Source organism: Nilaparvata lugens, chromosome 11, assembly GCF_014356525.2.
Source record: "Nilaparvata lugens isolate BPH chromosome 11, ASM1435652v1, whole genome shotgun sequence".
NCBI classification, from domain to species: Eukaryota; Metazoa; Arthropoda; class Insecta; order Hemiptera; family Delphacidae; genus Nilaparvata; species Nilaparvata lugens.
The window spans coordinates 21,943,147-21,970,481 of NC_052514.1; the positions used below are offsets into that span (position 1 = coordinate 21,943,147).

The 27,335-nt window shown below is 34.0% G+C and overlaps 2 protein-coding genes across 3 annotated transcripts in view; one reads left to right on the top strand and one right to left on the bottom strand.

Annotated features, from left to right (window-relative positions):
- Positions 1-1,950: 1,950 nt before the first annotated feature.
- Positions 1,951-23,373, bottom strand: LOC111048361 (uncharacterized protein DDB_G0292186). 2 transcript variants are annotated; one of them, XM_022334236.2, is made up of 5 exons: positions 23,034-23,373; positions 13,667-13,975; positions 12,093-13,480; positions 7,820-7,940; positions 3,050-5,245 (listed from the first exon to the last, which is right to left on the bottom strand). In XM_022334236.2, the coding sequence occupies exons 2-5, from the start codon at positions 13,963-13,965 to the stop codon at positions 5,161-5,163; spliced, it is 1,893 nt and encodes a 630-aa protein (XP_022189928.2). In that variant the 5' UTR covers positions 13,966-13,975; positions 23,034-23,373; the 3' UTR covers positions 3,050-5,160. The 2 variants fall into 2 exon arrangements, with proteins under 2 accessions (XP_022189927.2, XP_022189928.2); XM_022334235.2 differs by having other exon boundaries at positions 1,951-5,245; positions 12,093-13,975; positions 23,034-23,372.
- Positions 23,374-23,648: 275 nt separating this feature from the next.
- LOC111048357 overlaps positions 23,649-27,335 on the top strand; it is a 43,493-nt gene continuing 39,806 nt past the window's right edge. Inside the window, exon 1 of the mRNA XM_039438220.1 lies at positions 23,649-23,916. Coding sequence (XP_039294154.1) covers positions 23,821-23,916 — 96 coding nt within the window. The 5' untranslated portion in view covers positions 23,649-23,820. The remainder of the gene's footprint in view (positions 23,917-27,335) is intronic.

Consider the following 27,335-nt stretch of genomic DNA (forward strand, 5'->3'; position numbering starts at 1 on the left):
GCAAACCGTTATTCATAAAAATAACGTCAGAATATACAAATAATAACTATTTTGATGAACTAATGATGAATATGCATAATTCGGATTAAAAATTTTGTAAATTTTCTAGATTGTTAAAAAACAATCTTGCAACGTTATGTAACTAGAAAAGGATAGCGCTATATGCTTTGTCGAATGATAGACAAGAATAAGATACTACATTGTCACTTTGAGGTGTTCTGGACCTGTATGTGTCACGTGTCAGCGTGTGTGATGGCGTTTTGCCACTAATGGCGGCAATTAGTGGACGCTACTATTGTCCCTTTGTGCAGGATATTCTGCAGAAGACTAATATGATGAAATGACCGGTTTGCAAAAGATTTAAGTACGGTATTATTTAGTAGGAATGGACAATATATTTCATACTGAGAATAAAGTCAATTATAATCTATAGAAAAATAGATTCTACAGAATTAAAATCTATGATAATATCAATTATATTGAAGGGTAATCCTTTCGTAGTATTTTCACCATCATTGCCAGCACACTTTCTTCGTTCTTTACTATAATATGAAGACGCTATTGTTGAGCTGGTATTTATTACTATGGTGAAGCCCTCTTCATATACATACTGCATTCCTTATGAAAACATCAATACTGCACAATGCTTCCCATCCAATCAATACTAAAACTCTTACTTGGAGCTCACTGTAGGTATGTATATGATTAATAATAGATGATACCAATGTACCTAGTAGGATGCATGATCGTAGGTACATTATAGTGAGGTCCACATTATAATGGCAGTGTACGATTGACAATACTGTTGCTGTCCTTTTTTATCGTACAACAAAACAGATCTCTCTCTCTCGCTTTGCAATGTTGTCTATTTGCCAGAATATTTTATATTTACTTTTGACAGTGACTGTACAAAACTGAACAAAAAATTCTCAGCTGCCATTTTTTTCTACATTCTATCAAAATACTTGAAATTTAATAGTAAAATACTTGAGTACACAAGTCGTATAACTGATTTAAAATGCATTTTTGGAACAATGAAATAATTTTTAAATATCACCGTATGAGAGACACAAATTAAAATACCTGAAATGACATTTTAAAGTTGATAACCAACCATCCTAGACTTCATCCTTGCTCCAGTTAGCCTACCCGTATAGGTTAGACCTACTCGTACCGGTATAAATAACATTGAAAAGGTATTTCAAAATTAATCCATTGATATTACTTATTTTTGAAAAGTATTTCTATTTTTCTATTATTTTAAAAAGAAATTGTAATAGAATTCATGCCAAATAACTCAATTTCTGTTGTTTTGAAATTCAGATCAGTGTATCACAGCTTTTTAAATTAGCCGCCATTTCAGGTTTGTATAAAAATAAAAATCTGATCTCAGTTATGGAAGCAAATTTTTGAATCAAATTATGTAAAAATATATTTTCTTGATCAATTTGACATTAAATTGATTATTTTATCAAGGAAATGATAATTATTATTGTATTAAATTTAATGGGGTGAATTGAGTAACAGCTGTGTACAGTCAATGGCAAAATGGAGAGAATTGGCAACGTTTTTCTCCTATCTTTCTTCACTGCCATAACGTGGACCTGACTATAGGTGATACTTTCATCAAGTTTAAGGTATCAATTGCTCCTATAGTGAGATTTCACAAATCTGTTTTCTCAAACTTCTAGCAAGCACAATACAATTTCTACGGATTTCTTTTTTGTGAGATTTTTTTAAAGAAAATTTAGAAAACTAAATCCAGGATTAATAATAAAAAAAAAATTTTCAGGAGAAAACTCCAAGGGAACATATCAAAATTACATTGGAGTTTTAGTGGAAAATTCAGACTTTATCCCACCTTGAAGTAGAAAAATTATTATCTCAGGACTCATAGTTTATACAATTAAAATCAGGTAACCTACTGTTAGAGAAATGATAAAACACCTCTAGAAGAATAATAATAATCTTTATTGTTTGAAAGTACAGTTACAGTTGATTACAAAAATATTAGTGAATAAAATTGTATAAGAGTACAAGAATATCGGTAATATCAATATTTTCAACAGTATTAATTTGGAAATTGTGATTTGAGACCTCACTCAACATTTTGATCGGTTTGAAGGTTTTCATTTATAAAAATGTAGATTTTATAAACTTGACTCATTTTATCAAGAAAGATTTTCCCGAATGAGGAAAAATCTTTTATAATTCTTATACATACTAGATTTTTAATTAGTTTCATTCAAACGAAAATGCTTTCTAGTATGTTCATTTCATTTCTCTAGAAGCAATATTTTAATTGCAGGCAATTGTTCGAAAGAATCACCATAATATTCAACCAGTATATTTAATATAATTATGAAAATTCGTTATTAAATCATGAAAAAATATATTTACTTCATGGATAAAATATGTTTGAGCATATATACTTACTTATCAACAAAGTACTTCAACTTCACAAATTTATTATTTTTAACATGAGGAGAAGGCCCTCTAATATGTTTATTTACATGTTTTATTTCAATTGGAGACATTTGCTCAAAAGAATTGTCACCTTGTCACCTGGTCGTTGTTCCAACCATTGATTAGACCATAGCAGTAGACAGTGATGATGATATTTTTGAACAAGTGTCTACAGTAGCAAGAAAAAATCGAAAGAAGATAGAAGTGGCAATTCTTTCGAGCAATTGCCTTCAATTGGGAGGAAACATAATTAGACATATTAGACAGAATGATAACATTTTCAAGAATATTTTTAGTAAGAAAACATAATTATGCTGAAATATAATGTTATATTCATAAAGAAAGTATATATTTTCAAGATTTAATAATACCGTAAATTTACATAATTTATATTGAATATTATGGTAATCTATTATATATTTTCTTCTTGGCCTGAAAATGATTTGGCTAATGAACTGTACGGAGGTGGATAAGGAAAGAGCTACCATTTGCTTTGTCCAATAGCAGACAAGAACAGCAAACCAATGTCAGTCAGGTAGTGACTTTACAACGTGAATCTCACTATAGTAGAATACAAAATAAAACTTTTCATGAATAATCTCTAAAAATTAGCATAATATTTCTCATCAATTATTATATTTGAACGAGTTATAGAGAAATAAACACATACATAACACAGCAATGCTAGGTAAATCAATAATTTCATAATGTTCTGCGGAGTCATAGATTGGTTGAAGTATTACTTTACGTCAAATTTATCTCTACTGAAAGTCAAGCAGTTTTTGAGATAAAATTATTGAATAATGTAGTAAATCAAATTGAAAGCAGTGTATTAGAACAAAAAATGGTTATTTATTACCGAACTAGGACACCCTAGTAGTTTGTTGAAGTGTCTCAGTTAATGAAATTCTCTGGCAATAATACAACCATTATTATAATCTCAAATCACAATAATTAATAGATTCTTCGATATCAGATCAAATTGAATGAAACGATCCAGAATTTTATAAATAAATTGTGTTCAACAAACTATTTATTGCCAAACTAGGGAGTCTTAATGATAAGTGAACTTATTTCAACCAATTAACAACAGAACAATGTCTTACAGCTAAAATTACGATATTTCATATAATATTTGTGAAATTCCTTCATAGCAGTTTAATTTTACTGCTTATTGTATTCAACATAATTAATTTCAGCATCGCACTGTGCTGTATGAGAGGAGAGTTCCAATACACTTCCAGGAACTCTTATCATAAATTGGAAAATCACAAATTATCAATGAATTGCATTATTATTCATGCTATTATTGTAATAATCTTATCAAGAACGTCTAACAACTTGGGACGTTGGTAATTACACTTACTCATTATCTCTGTGCTAATTGAATGACATTGTGATACTTTACAGCAATATCATAATATTCATTCACAATATCATTCTTGCACTAAAATATTGCAAAGCAATTTATTTTATCATAAGTTCGGATATTTCCAACAATAAACGAATTACATTGCTTTATGATGAGAAATGAATCATATACAACTACATACTGTTATAGAGTATGTAGTTTTCTTATAGATAAGTCAATCAAACCAAACACCGATTGGCTTAACACCTTCATAAAATTCAGCTCTTATAAAATAGAACTGTTCATATTCAACAATATAATATAGTATATTGTAATAGTACAATAAAATAATAGTTACTACTGTATGTAATATTTACTTGATTATATAATGTTATGATAAATAAGTATATTTATATGTTAGAGCCACATTATCAAGTAGGCTTTGGCTAACAGCCTATAACAATAGTAGTATGAATATATGAGTATGCAAAATGTAAAGTCCATTTTGTATTTTTGCAACGTTGATTGCATTATTCTGAAAATTTGCGATGATTAAAAATTTTGTTTTCCACTCAATCTGTTTTGAGAAATTATTTGAACATATCGTGAGTAGTGGAATATACTTTATGGAAGATTTGCTTCAAAGCCCAAAGCTTCCAATGGTCCATTTAGATCAAATCACAACGAATTCTTAAACAATTCACTATGGAAGCTCGCAATAAACGAATGAAGTGAAATCCTTGAACTCAAATTCTCAATAGCATATAAGGATATTGATATATCACCTTGGAGAGGTATAACCTTCTATATAGTGAAGTTTTATTTCATCGCTATCATAATTATTCAAATCACCTACTGATGAGAAATCAACAATATTTCCCTTAGAAACATATAATTTTTATGATGAATAGTATTATGTTTGAGCCCATTCAAATCGAATAATATTATTATAGTAATAAATGTATACTATATTAATAGTAATATATTCTTGTAAACGAAAGGCACCTTGTATGTATTAAGGCACATCTATTATATTTGAACGATTTGAAGGCATCTTGTTTTACATGAGAAATGTTCAAATAAGGCACAGGATAGGTCTACCTATGATGCAAATTAGTCGACCATTTGATATGAAATTAGTCAACAAATCGTTGATAAAAACTCATCTAGAATATCTACGATGCTATTGCTAGAGCTGCAAACTATTTTCAAGGGTTCTTGAATTTGAAGTTATAAAAATATATACGGTAAAAGTACCTCTAGTAGAATTTCACCGATGCACAGCAGACTATTCAATCCAAAAATTCGTAGTTGTAGAACCTGGTCTTCAATATAGTGAAGACTTACAGGTACTGCAAGCATGCATCGAATCTTGACCCATGCATCACCAGTGGGAATTTACTATTGATGATGTTCTCAGCAACTGAACTGTGGACAAAACAACAGATCATTACAATCAGAATAATGAAAAGCAAAATCATGTTCCATATTACAATCACATTATTTACGTATTAATGAGAAAATTTATCAGTCATCATTAAAGTTTATGCATTTTAAAGTATACATTTCAAAATCAACCAATGTTTAGCACCAAAGTGTTTTTGCTGGCTGTGCCAAGCTATTGTAAATATTGTTAATTCCTTATGTATTTGTATTTTTGGAAATAAATTATGGAAATAAATCTTCCTTGCAATTCGAGTGAACGGGTTTCTTGATGAATTCAATTAAATTGGATTAAATAAGAGGGTGTCTGTGTTTGAACGGACTTCATATATACAATATCAATACAATAATATAATCAACAATTCATCCATTTAAAATTCACAATTTTGTTTCACAAACAACAACCTGAAAAGAAACCAGTTACTGAAATTTGTATACAAAATCTAGGCTTACTAGTCAAGCATTATGTTGCAAAGTATAAAATTATCATGAGATGTTGATTAAACGCTATAAAAAGTTGGCTAGAATGTCAACTGTCAAACTATTAGAACTTTTCAGAATTATTCAATACAACTGCAAAACAATTTAACATGGATCACATTGTTTAATGAAATCTCAATTAGCCAATCAGAAATTTGATTTTTCCAACTTAGTTATTGAAAAGTTTAATTCTCGACGGAAATTCTTATTTCAAACTTAGTTGTTCAAAACTAAAAATTATTAAAACATAAAGTATAATAATTACAATATAATATACAATAATATAGAGGAAAGCAAACTAAATTGAGTGGTACTGACATGAAAATACCTTACAATTGAAGGAGTTGATGAATGAATCACAACCATTTATTTGAAAATTGAGAAACTAGTATTGGTTGTTACACTAATTATTTACTCGGGATTGATAATAGCATAACTACCGCCACTAGTTTATCAATAAATAAATATAAATGATATTATTCAATTTGTTAAAATTTGTTTTGTCTATCGATTGATAATGCAGTTCGTTGGTGCGTGTCAGGTGATATCTATTTGCCAATATTTGAGTAGTGATCTACTGTTTTAACAGCTTTGTCATTAAAGATGAGAAGTTTATGTCTTGTGCATTCTGGAGCAAGACGACATTTTAATAGGTGGTCATCTGATTGTAAATCACCACAGTCGCAGTGCGGATCGTCAATCTGCCTCCAGGTTGTACAGTTCAATGGATAATGCAGTAAAAACCATAAATAAGTGGTTGAACAGCTCTGCACTATTGCAGAGAAAAACGAAAGTGTGATATTATTAATCCACGTGTCTTGTACGAATGATAAAGTTGCTACTAAGGACGGCAAACCTTACTTTTATCTAGTGGAATTTCAATAGAAAATTTTTATATTGAGAAAGAAGTATCGTTTTTGTGTTTGGAATTAAATCAATCGGATGAATTCAAAATTCTAGTTGATAAATTTTTTTGACTTGAAATTGACTTGAACAGTTCATGATTTGATTTACACATAATTTCAAGAGTTACTCTTCATAACCTCCGGATTGTTTATTTTAAATTAAGGTTGAAAGCAGTTTTGGACCAATGCCTGTTGTAGGTGTGAATGAATTGTATATATTGTATATGAATGAATAAATGAATAATTGATTAAACCACAATTTATCCAACCACGTTAAATGAAATCATGAGTCATGATAATTCATTTATTTAATAGATATTTATAACTATTAATAAATTAATAACGGATTTGTCCCAGCAGCTGCCTTATTCGAAACTTTATTTTCATCCATAAACAAACTTTTCCATCATTGAATTCAATAAATGCAGTTTATCTATTTGCTTTTTCGTTTCCGTTTTACTGATTCTATTCACACAATTTTATCATGAGAGCATTACTGTGTACTCAACAAGATAAACAGCCACGAGTTTGATAACAAGAAGAAAGCTGAATTGTGAAGAGCTATAATTGGATGAAGTATAATTGAAGTCTCCTAAGAGTCATATTTTATTGTAGGCCTATACCAGCTAGATCAACATTATTGTAAATTGCTCAAATATGGAATATATTCAGATTATTCCAGATGAAAGGAGAGCAAATGAGGAAGAAGTGATAAAAGTTAATTGGTATTTCAAGGTAAATATTATTTTATTGATTTTATGAGGTAAAATCATAAAATTTCCATTTATATGCATCCAGTGACCTAATGCTTTCAGGATGTTTCAAATATTGAGCAGTTTCCATAATAATAGAAAAAGACTATTATGAAATCAATCACTGCTTGCACAACTTATGTGCTACCGGTACTTAAATATCTTATGAAATCATCAATAAGTAAAATGGTGAGGCAATGATAAAGCAGTGACAGTTGATCCCCGCACACACTGGGGTGTGCATTACTACATCGACATTTTGCCGTCCTAACGGAATTCCAACAGATTAGACGGAACTTGACAAACATCATCTGTTCAATCTAATAGAATTTATAATGACGGAAAATACCGTACGAGCAAGAATCGATGTGAGTGCAGCTAGCCTTACTTATATCTGCCAATAAAAATATAATGAAAAATACCTGAAGCGGAATTGTACAACTGCAGTATTTTCCCCAATCGGATTCATCAACCATTTTTCCAAATGGCCAAAGTCTTTGAAGTAGTTGAAAATGTCCCGCTCTGAGGTATTTGAAGGTAGATCTGCAAAGAAAACCCATGAATAAGTTAATTTCAATTGACGCGTTATTTATTATTTTATAGATAGATTTATTATTTATTAAAATAGATAAATGAGTTGGCCGAAATTTTTCAGACATGAGAATGAGATTAAATGTTATAAATTGGAAGTAAAGCTGAATAATTCATAAGCTGATGAATGGTAGCTGATAGTATTGTTCACTGACTAGCCTTGGTTATTGTGATTAATACTAAAAATGGATTGTAGAAGAACGGTAATGTAGACATACACTGAGCATTCATGCGAAACACCAACTATGATATTGATAGATGAATAATGCCCGAGTATAGCACTACCATTCAATAAATTCATTACTTTCATAAAGATTGCTGTAAATAGGGTGTTTCAGAACTACCACCAATATTCCAGGGCTTTGTTCCTGGGTAAGAAACATATCTAAATATCATTTTCCTCCACCTACTATCAAAAGTCTCATTTTACACCCTGGAATCGAATACTAAAGTACTACTTTTCCTCCCATGGGACTAAAAATAATTCCCAGCGGGAAAAGTGATCACTTTTACTCCCAAGGGAGTAAAAATAAACCCATAAGATTAACATGGGAAGAAGTCCGACAACGCCGCGATTGAAGAATGAGGAATGTGGCAACACTGTCGTGGTCGGTAGAGGAAAAGTAAAAGAGCTCTATTTCGATCTTTGGAATATTTTATCTCTAGGAAATAAGTAGCTCTATTTCGATTGTTAGGTTATGTTCAACCGTTGGTGGATATGAAAAAGTACACACCTCTAACGTCATCGGCATCTCTACGAGAGCGTTCATCTAAAGGTACGTTTTCGTTTATGCGAACTTTTCCGCAGTCGACGACGGCAAGCATTGTTGACATTCATATTGTCCAAATTTCAAGTGTGCTAAAACAGCTGATTAAATAACTTTTTCATTATTTGTCTTTATTAATAAAGAAATAAACATTTTCAATAATATCAAAATATTGCCATTTAAAAGTATAAAAAAGTATAAGCTCAACCTGCTCCATTAAAACATAATTTAACATAATCTTTTAAGTTATGTAGACAGATTGAAATCTACCCAATCTGAGATTCTCTCCCTGTCATGGTCGACGACGGCATTTACGCATAAACGAAAACCCACTTTAACAGAGACGACTGAGCGTGTCTGCACAGAAAACAAGATTGCAGGTTATGTTTTTTCTTGGTTACCTACTAAGATCTTCGAAATCCGCTACCGGTATTGTAGAAGTTATTTTCGTTTTTATAAAATGGAAAGTGAGAGTGATGAGGAGTTTGTTCTAACTCCGCCGAACATTCGACACGAAGCTGAAAATGTAACTGAAAATTTGCTTCCGGAAAAATCAAAGGAACTATACATCAAGCGATATGATTTATTCGTTGAATGGTGCAAGAAGAATTGTGGTGGAACAGTAAGAATTTCAGAAAACGTAATCCTTGTTTACCTCTCACAACAAGCACAGGTATGTAGCAAGTTATTTATGGACCATTTATTCAATGTTGAAAGCAACAATTATTGTGAAACACAACATAGACATCAGTAATTTTACGAAAGTGGGTGCTTTTCTGAAAAAGAAAAATGTAGGCTATCAACCTAAGAAGTCTAAAACATTCACCAAAGAGGAGGTAAATAAATTCCTGTTAAATGCTCCAGATGAACAATACTTATTGAAAAAAGTAGCCTTGATTTTTGGTATTTGTGGAGCTTGCCGAATGGGTGAATTGTGCAATATGACTGTTAGTGACATTGAGGACAAAGATTCAATTCTCATAGTTAATGTACCTGATTCTAAAACCAACAAGGGACGTGTTTTCACTGTGATCAATGGCACACAACGAGACATAGACTACTTATATTATTTCAGAAAGTATTTAAATTTAAGACCAAAGACAACAAAATCACCCCGGCTATTTTTAAGTTTTAAAAATGGGAGATGCTACAATCAAGCCATGGGGAAAAATTCCCTGGGAAAAATACCCATGAGTATTGCACAATACTTACAACTTCCCAATCCTAACTTGTATACTGGACACGCTCTAAGGCGGACTTCAGCTACTTTGCTGGTTAATGCTGGAGGAACAATGACCCAGCTTAAAAGACATGGCGGATGGAAGAGTACTACTGTCGCCGAAGGCTATATTGAAGAATCAATTGGAAATAAAATACAAACAGCAAACAGGATTTTGAACCAAACAACAAGCAACATTGATTTAAATCACACTTCATCTGGGCCTATGCCAGTGGCCACAACACACCAGCTTCAATCCAGTTCCAGCGATGTTGATGAAACTTCAACTAGGCCTATGCCAGTGGCTGCTACGCACCAGTTTCAATCCAGTTCCAGCGATGTTGATGAAACTTCAACTAGGCCTATGCCAGTGGCCACAACACACCAGTTTCAATCCAGTTCCAGCGATGTTGATGAAACTTCAACTAGGCCTATGCCAGTGGCCACAACACACCAGCTTCAATCCAGTTCCAGCGATGTTGATCACACTTCAACTAGGCCTATGCCAGTGGCTGCAACGCACCAGTTTCAATCCAGTTCTGTTCTATCAACCCCGAACACGGTCTTTCAAAATTGTGATGGGTGCACAATAACAATAAACAATTACTATCAGAAGTAGGCTTTTACACTATCAACAATCATCATCTATACTATAAACTATAAACTATCTATATATAATAGTTAATACGCGACATGGAATTTTGTGACTCATAAGGAAACTATAAACAATCAACTATCAACTAGCAACTATCAACAAATTATTATCAGAGGTGAGCTAAATTTTGTTTTTAAAAAAATAGTGTGAAAGCGTGAAGATGTAGTAAAATTATTCATTGTTATAGGTATTGGTGTAGGTGGAGGAAAAATGTTGTGTGCATCACGGGACTAAAGTACTTATTCTCCCTCAGGGAAATTGTCGCCCTCGGCTACGCCATCGGGCGACAACAGTTTCCCTCAGGGAGAAAAAGTTGCACTTTAGTCCCTAGATGCACAAATAACTATTTCAAACTGTCCGAAAGTCCTTAGTTACTTACACAGCCGCCATTCTGCCTTTTCACTTACTATTTTTTTTCTAAATAATGGTTCAACATACGGAAGTAAAACATCGCACAAACATTATGACAACTAGACAGAGCTACAAAAAAATTATGACATTTGTCAAATTCATAAAACAAAATGGCGGTCGTTTAAAATGTTATTTCTTATTATTATTAAAGGAAAATCCAAATTAAATGCTGCAATTCACCCCGAAGACTTCTGCTACTGCAAATATTGACATTATTGACTATTGCAAATGAGTCTTCGGGGTGAATCGCAGCATTTAATTTGGATTTTCGTTTAATAATAGTAATAATTAATTAGCACTTGACTAATTGCAATATCTCAGTAATTGTCATGTTATTTCTTGTAGAAGACTTAAAAAACCGTTGATTTTGAAAAAAAAGAATAGCCTAACATGTTTTAGTGAAATCAATGAAAAATCAATTGACACCTCATTTTTCAAAATTTAACGAAAATTAAGTGAGATATAGCAGCTTTAGTGGTAGGTGACTAATGGAAGTTTGTTGCAGTGCACGCCAAAACATGCTGCTCAAGTCTGCCTCAATAATGAAACAATCTCCATCTGCTTTGCATGTTATTCGTACGCGATTTTAGATTTTTTCAAATAATGATAAAGCTTTGGCCTTCATAATCCTTTTGGTTTTGGCATAAGTTTAAAGTAGGTATTCGTCCAGTCTTGAAAAATAAGGTGCAATCGATTTGCAAGTAAATTTACTAAAAACTCTGATTCCTGCATTTTTTGTAAAATCAACGGGTTTTTGTTATTTAAGAAATAAAATTTTAAATGGCCGCTATTGTGTTTTGAGTTTGGAAACGGATTATTCACTTATTTATCTCATTGAGTTATTATTCAAAGAATTAAATTCACTGATTTCATTACGTTTTGGGTTGAAGTTTTGTAATGATACGTACGTTTCACGACAATAAAGGTTGATTTCTCTTTTCGAAATATTTGGTTGTCCCACTATTTCATTAAGGTCTCATCTCAAATTACTTGACTTACCACTATCGAATTACTTGATTACTTATTTGACTGATTTAAAGAATTAAACTTACTTTTCAGAACGAGACAAACTGGTCTCTGCGATTGTTGTTCTTGTGGTGCGGCACTACTTGTTGTTGACACATTGTCACTGGCATCTTCTCCTTCTTCATCGTCATCGTCGTCATCATCATCATCATCACCACCACTTGCTGATGGAATGCTGAGAAATGTTTTGAACTTTTCATGTTCATTAGCGTCCGAATGGAAGATACTCAGCAGTTTGCTACCGCACATCATCAGCTTACATGGTTGACAGTGTCTGAAAGTCATATTCATCACTCTATTATCACTGGCATCATGTTGTTTCTTCAGATGCTCATCCCATATCAAGTGGTCTGTGAACCATTGTTCGCACACGTGACAGTAAAATGAATAGTCGTTCACTTCTGGAGGCAAATCGAGTCTCCGTTGGAAATGCTCTTTAATGTGTTCCTTCAGCATCAAAGTGTTGTCACCCTTGGGACTTGGTTCGGCGGCACTGGCATTGGCACTGGCGCCAGTCGAGCGCTGCTTCTGATCAGCAATGAACATGTGTATTTCGGATTGTTTGTGTGCCACCAGAAACTGTATGTCACACTGCAGTATCACTCTACAACTGGTGCAGCTCATCGACTTGACCCTGCTATTGTTGCTGATGGCAGCCTTGTGTCTCGGTGTGTCAATATGCTTGACACCCGGTCTTCTACCGATGAAAATCTCGTAGTGATTGCAGGCAGCGCAGAAGAGTCCTCTGCATCTCTCATAGTTTGGAGGAAACGTTCCAATCAACTTTTTCATAAATGAATTGTGTACTTGTGCTGTTTTGGCATCTCCCGAATTCTCAGTGGGTGGAGTATCATCTGAGGATATATTTCTAGGGTTTCTAGGCCTGTTAGGACGTGGACGTCTGTTGCTTGACTCGTTTGGTCGATCATTTCTGTTGCCTCTTGTCTCCTCAAAGTCATTCGAATTCATATTATTTCTTGGTCTACTTCGGTTTCTATTACGAGGCCTAGAGTCATTCTGATTATTGTACTGTGAACGAGGTCTACCCTGAGAATCTCCATTAGAAATATCATTCTGATTCATATTATCTCTTGGTCTACTTTGATTTCTATTACGAGGCCTAGAGTCATTATTGTATTGTGAACGAGCTCTAGCCTGAAAATCTCCATTCGGATTCCTATTTCTTTTCCTTTGAAATGCATTACTCTTTTCTTCAGATGAGTCCTGGTTACCAGAATAATTGAGATTCTCCTTTGATGTGATGTTTCCCCTATCGCTATTCATCGTATTTTGAGAGGTTCCAAGTGATTCTACAGGTGAAGAAGCATTGGACTTATTCAAATTCAGATTTTCAAATTTGCTGTTCATGCTACTGGTACTATCCGATGCGAGGCTTACAAGTGGTTTTGGGGTTAATATAGTAGTTTCCTTCGAGTTAACTGAGCTGTTTGCATTTCTTGATACAGAAGTGGTAGGATTGTTACTACTTGTGCTACCATTAGTAGATACCGAGGTTGAAGGAGTAGAGCTATGGAGATTTGTTGGTACAGTCGAAGTGGATCTACTGTTACTTGATGTAGTCATAGACGTAGTACAATTAGTGATATTAGCAGGTGTTGTGACAGTAGTACTAACATTGCTACTAGCTGAGCTGGTATTTTCACTAGTCAATTGTGTGTTTGTAGATCCTGAAGCTGTAACTGAATTATTCGCTCTAGGGAATATCCTTATATCTTCATCCCGAGGAACCTGATATACATAGTTTGGAACTCTGGTGGCAGTGCTGGATCGTGTTGAGCGCTGAGGAATCTGGTTCGAGATATTATTTGCCAGAACTCTTGGATTCACTTGGGTGAAATGTTTCTTAGGGGCTTCAGGATGACTGTTAGATGAACCCATTGTTCTAGTCCTGGAAAAATATTGAAATCAACGGTAAACATGACATCCAATAACTATCAACAATTAGGTGATTATCATTAGCAAACACGAAATAATTGCAGACATAGTTTTATTTTTCCAAGTTTTCAACATAAATGTAAAATGCAAAGTGTTTTATCATGTTGCCAGGCTGACATAGGTCAACTACATTCAATACAAATTAAATAGAAGTAAATGTGAAAAAGAAAGTGAAAATTATGATTCGTAAACTACGTTTGTCACATGAACAGATTTCAGGATAAGAAAAAACAATAATCATGCGAGAAAGTTTCAGAATGAAAATATGATAGAGGAAGTCTAATAGTTCTCTCTATGAAAAATTTGATACGAAATAAGTGACTCAAAATCAGATAGGTTCCTCTTATGCACATTAGCTTCGATTAGATTCAAGTAGAACAATACTGAATAAGATATTTATAAACATGTATTGTGACATTATGACAAAAATACCCCCCTCTCTCACTCTTTCTCTCTCTCTCTTTGGTGGAGAATTACTGGGAAGGATATTTTAAATATTCTTTCCGAAGAATGGACACTGATGTGTCAAAAGCTTTGCCAATTTATGTAGATGCATAACAATATTATCCATAGTTATTCCAAATTGCTTTTTTCATATCATATACAGTTTAATAATATTATTTTCTTAGTTTATATATGTGACTTTATATAAAACGTTGCTGTATTGTAAGCTATTGTATATAGGTGTATAAGCCAGTATATATTGTAATCTACATAAATAAGTACCTAATCAATCATTCAATCTCTCTGGTAAAATGAATGAGAAATAATGTATTCGATAACGTATACAGTAGCTACCGGTTGTGAAGTAGTACTAATAATCATTGGTTTACCAGATTCAAATTCTTCGCCAACCACGAAAAATTAACATATCTTATTATAATAAACTAGTACAGAACAATTTTAAATTATATTTTCAATTTCAATTTATTCACAACACACAAAAATACAATGATGAAAAACAATATAATAACAGTAACAATGCAAATGACAAAGAAAAATAACACAATATTGCTAAAATGGTGTAGTGTGCTGGAAGAAAGAAGGGGGAAATACCTTGCCAACTATGATTTCCCATGTAATAGGCAGGTAAGGTAAAACACAAAGGGAAAGGTGTGACAGGGAAGTGAATGAAGATAGGTAGATGGGCAGGGCTGGAAGAAGGTAGATAACATGTAAAATACCAATCCAGGTAACAGGTAATAATAAATGAAAGATTAAAAAAATAATTGATGATTATTGATAATTAATGATTTTCTGCTTCATTTTTTTGTAATTTTAGCATTGTTTAGATAATGATCAGTAATTTTACTGATTATTACAGTATTTAGCCTAAGATAGATAAGTTGCCGTCTAATTGTTTCAATATTAGTAGTTATCTATAATTATTTGAAGTAGGTCTCAGTCTCAAGCTGTAATGTCTATTATTTAATGAGTTGTTGGTGCATGGAAAATTGGTTCTATTTTTTATTAAATATTCAATTAAATCTTCAACATATAACTGTCTAACAGTTAAAACATTGAATTCATCAAATATAGGTTTGTCGGAAAAAATCTGGGTTCATTTAAAATAGATTCAGTTATTAATTCTGCATTATGAAAATTTCTTCCAAATGGGAATTATAATACCATCCCCATACTGTTATTCCGTATTGCATTATAGCATTCGACTGCACTAAAGCAAAATAAAGCATTTTTAGATGTGATGGATTCAGAATAAATTTTTCTAGCTGCATAAAATTTGTAACAGAGGTATTTCATCCTTCTGCAAATGAAATTAGTTTGGACATCCCATTTTTCAAGTTTTCATCTATATAGACACCTAGATATTTACAATTATTTTTTACTTTAGTAATGATTGGACACGAGCAGGAGTTGTGGTCAAGGTTACAATTTGAATGGAGTTTCAAGTTTAATTCTCTGTCTGGCTGTCCTAATTTATTGAAAGAGAAGGTAATAACGTTAGTTTTTTGTATGATAAAGCTCAAATTATTATTATCTAGCCACTTTTTTATGCTCAAGCAGTTATGCATTGCAATTTTATGAACCTCAGCCCACGTTCTTCCAGAGAAAATAGCAGCTGTATCATCAGCAAAGGATATTACCTATAGTTGAATTTTCAAGTTTTAAATTAAATAATCATTCACATAAATTTTGAAAAGTAATAGCGATAATTCCCTGTGGGTTGGGGGAGCTTTGAGTCGAACATCGTACTCAAGAATTTGTTGAGAACCAGAATACACCTACAGTATCCCTGCTTGTCGTAGGAGGCGACTAAAAGGGACCCCTTTTCCAAAGCCCTTCTCCTCTTCCTTATATTATGCTTTGAAACTTTCAATTTCTAGAATGGCACGTTTTCCAATGACTTAGCTTTGTGCCATTCTTTCTTTCTTTTAATATTTTTCAGCCTTCCTTGGTCATATTTTTACTTCTTCTAAGGCCAACCCAATATGTAATGTGGACCGTGGTGATGGGTGGTGATTTTACTAATATATAGTGTTTCTAACGTTACCTGCAGGATACCAGGCACCCTCCTGTCCTGTAGTATTTAGCCTTGCCTGGACATGCGGGGCTCTGTCTGGGTTGACTCCACTTCCGCATGAACAAACCAAACCCCAATGGCAACTCCAGATGTTGCCTTGTTTTCAAATCCATCGGGATCTGCCCCATCAGGGCAGGTTCCTCAATCTGAAATGGGTGTTTCAGGAACACAGGAGGTTCTTTGCACTCTTATGTAGAGGCTATCAAAATTGAGAAGGCTTCTACTGATCACAACATGGATGACGTAAGCTCAATCACACAATCCCAACTGGAGAGGAAGGATAAGCTTCTCAAACCGCTTCACATAGAAGGCCGGTCATTCAGGCAGAACTTCTTGGAAGAGGTGAGGCTTTGTCATATAGGGATCTTGGAAGAGGTGAGGCTTTTGACCCTGCTAAGTTTCGGCGGGGCAAAAAAAAAAATACCCAAGAGACCAGAGATGGGTGAAACTCCAGGCACAAATGTGGGTCAAGAGGCTGAGTCGAGGGTGGTCAGTCGCCAGGCGCCCTAGCGGCGATTTGGTGACCCCTCCCTCAGCGGAAAGACCTACAAAGAAGACCAGGAGTGGAACTCACATAGGTCACGAGGACCAATCAGTCTTAAGAGAGATCAGTCTTAAGCATATCAGACTGGATTGCAGGGACTAGGAGCAAGAAGAAGGGCTCTATTTGGCTGCAAGCAACCAGGTGATGAATGGGATGTTAGTATGGGAAAAAAACTCCAGGATCTAAAGGACACAGGTATTGGTTTGCCCAACTAACGTACTTGGGAACACAATAAGCTCCGATTGACATGTGGGGTTCTCTTAACCTTTCAATCCTTGAATCCGTCCCTTCATAACATACATACATACATGCATACAATGGCGATAAAACAGTGCCCTTAGGGAGGCCATAAGGGGTGAGTTCGGTGGTATTAGTTTCATTATTTACAGATAGGGATTGGGTTCTATCAGACAAGTAGCTCTTGGTCAAGGAAAACTCACTTAAAACAATTGATCTGGAGTTTGTCAAAAAGAGAATCATGAGGGATGGTATCAAAAGCTTTTTTATATCTAATAAAACAGCAATGGGTTTCAGATTAGAATTAAGGTTCTGGGAGACGATATTGGTAAATTTAATTAATGCATCATCGGTATTTTTACATATTTGAAAGCCATATTGATTCTTATTTATTATATTATGCTTGTTCATGAGAATCACAAGTCTTTTCTTGATGAATTTTTTTCAAATATGTTTGCTGAATTACTGATAAGACTAATTTGCCTATAGCTACTTAGGTCCGAGGGATCACCTTGTTTAAAAAGCGGTTTTATTTTAGCTTTCTTAAAGTGTTTAGGAAAGTAGCCTTGCTCAAATCATTTATTAAAAATAATAGTTAGTGTTTTAGAGATCATGTGGGCTATTTTTTCAAGGATTGATTCACTAAATATTATCAATTCCTGGGTTTGAATTATTTTTTAGTTCCTTTATTGTAGATTCAACCTCATTAGAGTTTGTGGGATTCAGGAAAAAAGAGTTTCATACAGGAGTGATATAATTTTGATTGAAGTTTGTGAGATTATTGTAATATGAATAATAGACTACTTACTCTAAAAGAAAAAGAAAACAGAGAACCAAGGTCGAAAGCCTACAATGTAATTTATTCACATAACGATGCAATTATAAACATTGGGTTATTACTTTGTGATTGGCATCTCAATTTTATTGGATTTTTCAACAAGAAAAATGATTCATCTTAGTAATAAAATTGAGTTTACATAAAAAATCATCAATTTAATCATTCCTAAGAATTATTGAATGAAATATTCCAAGTACGAGATTTATAATAGAAAAATAAAACTTTTTATTTTTCCATTCAGAAAACTCCAAACGATTAAAAGCATCATAGTGAGGTTAAAAAGCTACTTTGATCACAAAAATGAACAGAAATAGGTTTTGATTAGGTTAGAACAAATTTCGATTAGAACAAATACAGGATATCATCCCAACATTCCTAGAGAAGAATAAGTAAGTTACCTACTGTTTTATTTCGTCTCCACTGAACATTTTATTGGTCTTTTAAGAACATGCAATAGCCTATTTCGATTCTGATGTCATTTCCGAGTATAGCCTTTTAGTCAGTATTTTCGATGAATCATTGCTTTTAACTTTTGATTGCACTGAAGAAGAATCACGGTAATATTAGATGCGGTTTTTATTACAATATAGGTTCCGGTAGGCACACAATGGTTCAAGGGTGGGTCTGGGAGGTCGGATCTTACACTGGAAAAATGTTTCAAATTCAGCCTCAAAAAGAGTAAAAGCTAGTTGAGAACATGCAAGGAAAAAATCAACATTTTTGCATCTTGAGGTACCCATATACGGCGTTTCGGAACAAAAACATAACGAGCAAGTTAGACATAATTTCGATTCAAGATTTGTATAACAAGAAATTTTTCTGCATATGTATTCTTAATCATGTTTAAAAAATAACCTGAATAAATTTTATTTTCTTTAAAATACAAACAAGCAATAAATTTAATAAAATGTAGGCCTACAAAATATTTTAAATACAATACAAAATATATAGCAGATATAACTTAGACCTAAAGAGGATTTTTTCCGGAATCAATCTACTCGAACATGGAGAACCCATTGACAAGAGCAGGTATAAAATGGGTTAGTGAGCTCACATATTATTCGCAATTATTTTTTCTACAGCATAGGTAATGTCTTCCAGTTATTATAATCCGTCATTGATTTTAACAACAGTTTTAAATTGTCTTTTCAATTACAGGCCTATATCTTGATGTGTGCAGGAAGTAAATTGTGGAGTTATAGTGCTAGGTGGTTGATATGAAATGTCGTTCATGTTAGCTTCCTAGCTAAGTTTGTGATAAGATTTCTATTTCTTGTGTTATAACTATGGTTTCTCGTTTCTGTTTTGGGTTTATGTGTGGTCTGCAAATTAGTTTCGGGGATTAAAGCTGTCTTTTTTCCGATCACACCAAACTCATTGTAATGCTGGTCTGATGGATAACGAGGTGGCTTTTGCTTGATAATTTTGCCTACATTATTAGTTTTTGCACTTTTGAAGAGGGGTCAAGTCAAGGTATACACACAAATGGGTTAGGGTTGTTTTTTGCAGGAATATTGGGTTAAAGGAACAGGGATCAGGATTGTATACACGAAAAGGTTTGCTAAGGTTGGGAAGGGATTTGCGAAAAGAAAACTTAGGCCATAGAATAAAACAATCCAATAAGTTTTCTCCGTTTAGGTTAGGTTGGAAAGGGTTGCGTATGAAGGTAACATCACAACGGAGTATGTGCAGGAGCATGATATGGCATAGTTACTACACGGGACGAACGGGGGACCAACATGACTAACGCGAAAACCCCATCGAAGGGAAGATATCTGATAATTCCCCAGTCACCAGACTGCGGAGAAGATTGGACAAGTAAGTAAGTAACAAGAAGAAATGTAAGCCTATGATAAGGATGGGTTTGCAGAAATTGAGTTTTTCTTTGCATTACAGGTTTATGTGTTACACAGTGAGCAGACAGTAGTCTGATATGACTTTTTGGAATTATTAGGCTCAAATCACACTCACGTACTTACTTACTTACTTGATACTTGAGGTCGTTGCCAATGACTGGGGTTTCCAGATAGGCAGTGTCGGAATTCTCAATAAAAATAACCTACATGGTCATTCACGCTGTGGAGGTGCTTGACTCCCAAAAAGAGGTTCACTGTAAAACTCCTGTAGTGAGTAGAGTGGCTTTTCCAGGAGTTTACTTTTCAGAGTGGTATAGAACCAAGAGTTCGGTGTTTCCTGAATTGGTCTAGGAAGGCTGTTAAAAAATCTTATTGCCTGCGAAGGAAAGCTATTGTAATTCCCCGCCAGTCGGCTCCGGGGTACCTCCAGTCTAGTGGCATGTCGTGTATTGTGGCTGTGTATATCACACCTTTTTTGAAACTGCACCAGGTTCTTCTTGATATACATAAGCGAGCACAATACATATTGACTGTACACTGTGAGTATCCCAAGATCCCTAAATAGTGGCCTGCAGTGATCCCTGAAGCCGGAAAATGTCACTATTCTCAGAGCCTTCTTTTGCAGTAGCAGCACATCGTGGACAGCTGGTGCGTGACCCCACAGGAGCAATCCATAAATGATATGGCTGTGAAACAGCGAATGATAGGCCATGACAAGACTTCTCTGATCCACCACACATCTCAGCTTACGAAGGAGGTACAACACTCTGGACAATTTCCTGCATACTTGATTCACATGATGATTCCAGCTCAATCGCTCATCCAACCAGAGTCCTAATAGTTTTACTGGATCTGATACGACTGGCTGTCTTTTCAATGAGCAAACCAAGATGTTGGTTTTATCCTCATTTAATTTGAGCTTGTTGGCAAGAAACCACAACTTAGCTACTTCTAAGAGTCTGGCGGACTCCTCCTTTGCCTGTTCCACAGTGACACCTCTGGCAATCAAGGACTCAGGTCGAGAAGAGACTGCAACTCCTAGTCTCTTCTCGACGCAGCATGTGTTTTCAAGTATCAAATGGTGACGTCGCGGAGACTAGAATTGACTGGTCTGAGTGTCACCATTTGGAAACCAATCAAGAAAAAATCTGGTGTGACGCACTCACACAACTTTCCTTGTCGTTATGAAGATTGATCACCTACGACTGTTCCTGCGCATCTCAAGTCTACTATTCAAAGATCTGAGCCAGCTGGTGGCAGGATAATAACGCTGTAGACATACGACACGAGGTCTGCTATCTTTTCATAGTGAATGATTCAATAGAATTGATTGATTTTTGATTTTGATTGATTTGAAACTTCTTTATTGTCAATACAATTTTACAAAACAAAAATATATAGCCTAAATATCCTTCAAAACAATAAAGCCCAAAGGTAAAAACCTGTTTGGGAGACATAATTTTTAAATATATACACACAACTCTTGAGAATAACACCAGCCGGCCTTAAAAACTAATCAACAGCTGTTGCAAACAGTTTGCAATTTAATAATAACATTTTCTCAAATTTTAAGCTTATTTTCAATTTTAGGTGAAAATGATACTGAACATTAATTGTAGTGATTTTCATGCTCAATCTTTTCCACTAAATTGTTTTTGATTAAATTGTATCTGAAGCCTGATAATTGGGAATCTAGAATCAAACTTTGCATAGATGGGGCGGAGCTCCTGAAATTTTTACAGATATAGGACAGTGGCAGTTGATAGAGCTTTCCAATTACTGTACTACTTTAGGTAAAAATTTGATCAAAATCATTGAAGCCGTTTTCGAGAAAATAACGAAAAACCCTGTTTTAGACATCATTTTTGCCATTTTAGCCGCCATCTTGAATTGCAATTGATCGAAATTGTTCGTGTTGGATCCTCATAGTGTAAGGACCTTAAGTTCCAAATCTCAAATCATTCCATTAATTGGGAGAGGAGATATCGTGTACACAGACGCACATACACACACACACAGACCAATACCCAAAAACCACTCTTTTGGACTCAGGGGACCTTGAAACGTATAGAAATTAGGAAATTGGGGTACCTTAAGTTTTTCTGAAAGCAATACTTTCCTTACCTATGGTAATATGGCAAGGAAAGTAAAAATCAGTGGATGTGTCCGTAAAATTTGATGAAATGTACAAATGGCCATCAGTGTAAGCTTTAGCCGACTTAACTTATCAGAATTGAACTTTTAAACAGCACAACATAAATTAAAAGTAGGTTAATAAATATTTAGGATGAGATTGCAAAATATCGAAGTAGGCCTATGAGATTAAAATTCTGGAACATTAGGCTCAATTATTAAACTACTCAACTATTCTATATGTTTTTTATATTTTGTATTTTAAACTACTAAACTATTCAACTATTAAATTATAGCTATGCTATTTAATAGCATAGCACTATCTTTTTACAGAAGGTGGTATTGTCTAGACTCAATAAAATACAAAATCAGTAAGATCACGGTATATAGAAGAAGACGGTAGGTGTCACGCGCATGTTTGTGCTGAATTTCTGGTGGAGCTGACGTCATTTTATAACTAATCATCTGTTTTTAACAAAAAAGTTTTATAAATTGCTAAAAGGTGTTGAAAACCTCGGTTGGTGGCGATGACGCAATCTAGCTGGCTGGCTACTGCGCACACATTTCTTGACCCCTACCGTTTTCATCTAAATACCGTGAGTAAGATTACCAAATCCTCGTACACAATTGCTTATTTAAATAAATGGATTGGAAAGCATACGGAATCAAGTTGAAATTATTATTTTTTTAGCGTATGGCTTTCAATGGTGGGGAGACCCAAGGGTAGTTCCACCTCGCCGTATATAGTCCACAGTAGTGTAAGTGTACGACCCTAATGGGATACAGTTGGAAACCGAACACTAAGGTTATAGAGAGCACAATACTTAAAATTTAATTAATTTGAAAGAGTAAGATACTTACTTATTCACGACTGAGACAAACTGATGGTTTTGAGGTTTTTTAAACCTAAGTTAAAGATGCAAATAGTAGACTTTAGATTTCTTCATAAAATAGAAAAATAAGTTGATGGCATAGTTTTTGCTACAATGGACTTGCTCTTTTAATACCTCATTTAAATTTTAATGCCTCATATGTATGTTGGCACTGGACGTGCACTTACACCAAAAATACAAAACAAATATACAGTTGTAAGTATGTTCAAGCACAAAAATAAAGAATTTAGAATAGCCAGTTTGAGTTCATAGATAAACTTTCAGCACAAAATAAAATGCAACTTATATGCAACAGGCACTGCGCAGTGCGCTGCGCAATGGATTGGCTGTAAGATGGGGATTCCCAGACAGTTCAGCCAACTGTTTCCATGAACTTCAAATTTTCAAAGAATTCGATTGTAATTGTGAATAGAATTCTAATCCTGTTAAAGGATAAATAATATTGATTCCATGAGATATGAATATTATTCTGTTCAGAAATTAATTCATACAAAATTACAGTGGAATGAGGACTTTTTTTTTTAATTTATATAATCTGTCAGATGTTTTGTGGCAAGGCCATTCAAATCCAAAAGACAGCATCGTAAATGCTCATTGCTCAAAGCCAAGATCTGTGTCCATATGTTGTGAATTTGCGATTTGTGTAAATTAACCTACAAAACATTAAATTTAGTACATTTCTATACAATTTTTAATTTATTATTGCGGTATGTCTTTCAATTTATAAAACGTCTGTATTGTTAAAGATTTGAAAAATGGGGAGAGCTGTATTGTGTGAAGAAAAACTACTTGGAGATCTCATCAAGTTGTCTAAAACTCATGAATTCACGTCTGGGTTAATTCTTGGGCAGGTTAGAATATTTTGACTAAATTATTATTCTATTTACTTTTTACCTATTCTTCAGTGGGGTAAGCTCTGTACATTTCAAGCTATGTAACTTTACCAAAGTTACTGGTAGTTTTTTTTTTGCTAAACTCTAGGTGCAGTGCCGGAATAGACTACCTGTTATCAATTTTTTAGTTGGGATTGATTTAGTATGTCATTTTGAACACAAAATCACAAGAAATAAACGGCGGTCACTCATCATAAATTTTAAAAAAATTAGTTTACTAACCTCACTTTGTTCTTGACATTTCAAACACCTCTAATATATTAGGTTAGAAATCTAATATATTAGTTTAGGAAAATCATAATTTATTTGATGTTTTCCATAATTAAAATGGCTAACACTTAATAGGTTTAATGCATTCAAAATTGTGCTACTTGGTTTATTTTAAAAACAATATCCTAGTGAATAAAATCTTTGTGATTTTGTGCTCAAAATAACGTAATAAATTGATCCCAACCAAAAATTTGATGACATGTACCTTTAATACCTTCTGTATTTCGGCACTAGATCTAGAATTACACCTTTTTTGTTATTAATATATAGAGCCCATAAGAAATTCCACGGTAACCCAGATTCTTTTATTTAGCCTATCAAGAGTTAGCAGTCTGTTAGAATTCAATTATAATAAGATAGTACAGAATTTAGTACAGCTGCTTTGCTTATAGCTGAAAGCAGGAGGGCACAGCTCGCGACATGTGGGTCAGCAACTTGAGCCCTCAATAACTCTCTGGATGGGTACCTCGCCTTAGCCTTCTCTCAAGACTTTATATGACAATCGTAAAGTACATCTAGTTCTAAAAAATATATATTATATAACAAAATTGATTTGAATAGTTTTCTTACAAAATTGGTTCTATAAAATAATATCTCACACATTTTCATCGTAGATGCAACTGTTTTGCAGTTAAGCCTATTCGTAAACATGCTAAAATGATTTTATTATTATTAAATGTTACATTGCATTATTATTATTTGAAGTATATTCATTTTTACTTTAATAGACCATTATGCAAGTGATCAATTAAAAAAATACTATCAACAAAACTTTTATTACCTACATAAAAAAACCTTTTCATTGACATCTGATGATGGTCGGGTTGGTCGCAGAACAACATAAATGCTTTAAAGAGCGAAAATAAAATAAAATAACCTCTACTTTAAACTGATATTTTGAGCATTTTATTATTGACGTGATTGAAACTATTCGAATGGCTTCAATATTAAAAACACTTTATATCCAAAGACGTAGCTACTGTATATTACTACTTACTGTAAATATGTAGCTACTGTATATTACACTCTGTATGAAATTACATCTGCTTGTTTTTAAATGAGTTCGATTTCAGTGTTTCGATACAAAATAAGTAATTCTGAGAACTGTCTTCGATAACGAATATATTGTATAATTTCTCGGAACAGAAATAAACCAACATTGCATTTTATGTAACTTATAGCCTACTTAACTATAGTCTTGTTTCTATTAGTCCAGTCAAATGGTCATTGTTCAGGAAACAGCCCCGAAAAAATTTTTCTCGTCGGTTTTATATGTATTTTGGGGCGCTGATTTCAAATCAGAAATTTTTGACACGCCAGAGGGCGGCTTCACCCCGAAAAACCCCTAAAACCCCCAAATTTTGGATTTTTTTTCAATTTTTTCATTTCAATTTAATTTATTCTTAACACATAAAATACAATGAGAAAAAGCAATATACAACAAAACAATAACAACAATAATAATACATTCAAAAAACAATGTGATGAGTTCAACTTCTACACCTTTGCTAAAATGATGTGGTGTGCTGGAGGAAAGGGAGGGAAAATACCTTGCCAATTATGGCCATGTAGCCTAATAGGCAGAAAAAACCTCAGGTTCTCCGAAAAAAGCATTCTCTACGAAATTAAAGACAATGAAATTCCCATAAATTGAGTGGTAACGCATGATTCTATAATTTCTGGTCTTGGAGCTACAAGGTGCGTCAGAGAAACTTACTTATTTGAAAAAATCCCGTACGTTGAATTGGCCGTGTATAGGTGTAGGAGGGGGCGCATCTGGAGGGGGAAGTTCTCAAATTTATCTTTCCTCAAGTAAATTAGCCATCATTCTCTGGTCTAGAGAGCAGCGGGCCTTCGCAGTTGAGAGCTTCTTTTCTAATAGTCGATCGATCACCTTCCGCACTCGATTTGAAATTTCTCCCCACAGACTCTTTTCTGGCCATAATTCGATTCGGTCGTGGGTTAACTCATTTCAGGAGTCTGGAAGTGTCCATAAACCCAGAAATGGACTTCAACGAACCAGCAGAACTCCAGAAAATATCGAAAGAGTGAGGCAGTCAGTTGTGCGTTCTCCCAGGCTCGCAAACACGCAGCTGCTATGGCAATTTCTGACTCCACTGTTCGACGAACTTTCCATGAAGACCTCCAACTTCATCCCTATAAATTGGCTGTTGTTCAAGAATTGGCTGAACGCGCTTTTGCCGCTTGTCAAAATGCATGTTATATGCTGGTTGACAATCTGCCTGAAGACGCGGTCATTTCTTTTTTTAATGACAAGGCTCATTTCCACATGCTATTCGTCAATGCGATTTTTTATGGGGTTATTTGAAATCTCTGGTTTATGTCGATCGACCACGGACCATAACACACCTCAAGATCAACATTCGCGACGCCATTTCCAACATACCGATTGATATACTGCAACGAAATTTCAAAAATCTACTTCATCAGTCTATGCGCAATGGGGGTCGCCATTGGTCTGATCTCATTTTCAAGACTGCATGGAAAAAAATGATACGGTATATTGTATTCTCATATAAAAAAAGATTAAAACAATATCTGAAGTACTTTTGTTTTTATTGACTTTTCAAAAGAGTAAGTTTCTCTGGTGCACCTTGTACAAATTCTTAAAAAAGGGGTATGTTTCAAGGTCTTTTTGAAAATTCTGGAAACTCACTACTTTCACTCTTTACAACTTATAGAACTTGGAGCATTATAGAGTAATGATGAAAAATTACATATCATGTGAAAGTACAATTAATTCTGAACAAGATTCCTCAGAAATTTTGAAATTTAGTTTTGGGGGAGGGGGAGTAGGCCTACTAGCGAAAATAGAAAACCATGTCCTTCAGCCAAAATACAAATTGTTCCATTGTTTCAACTTTCGAGGCCATCCTAACTTATCAAATCAATATTTTGTATATTTATTAAATACAAGGGTTATGTTCTATCAGAATCCCGTTAGATGCACTTAATTTTAGGATTTCCTAGTGGGGAGGCGTTTATTGATCTTCAATAAAAATCAATATTTCAAACACTCATAACTCTTGACACAATGATCGGATCTTCTCGTACTACAGCTCATTCTTCTCAGCTCGTCAGATCGT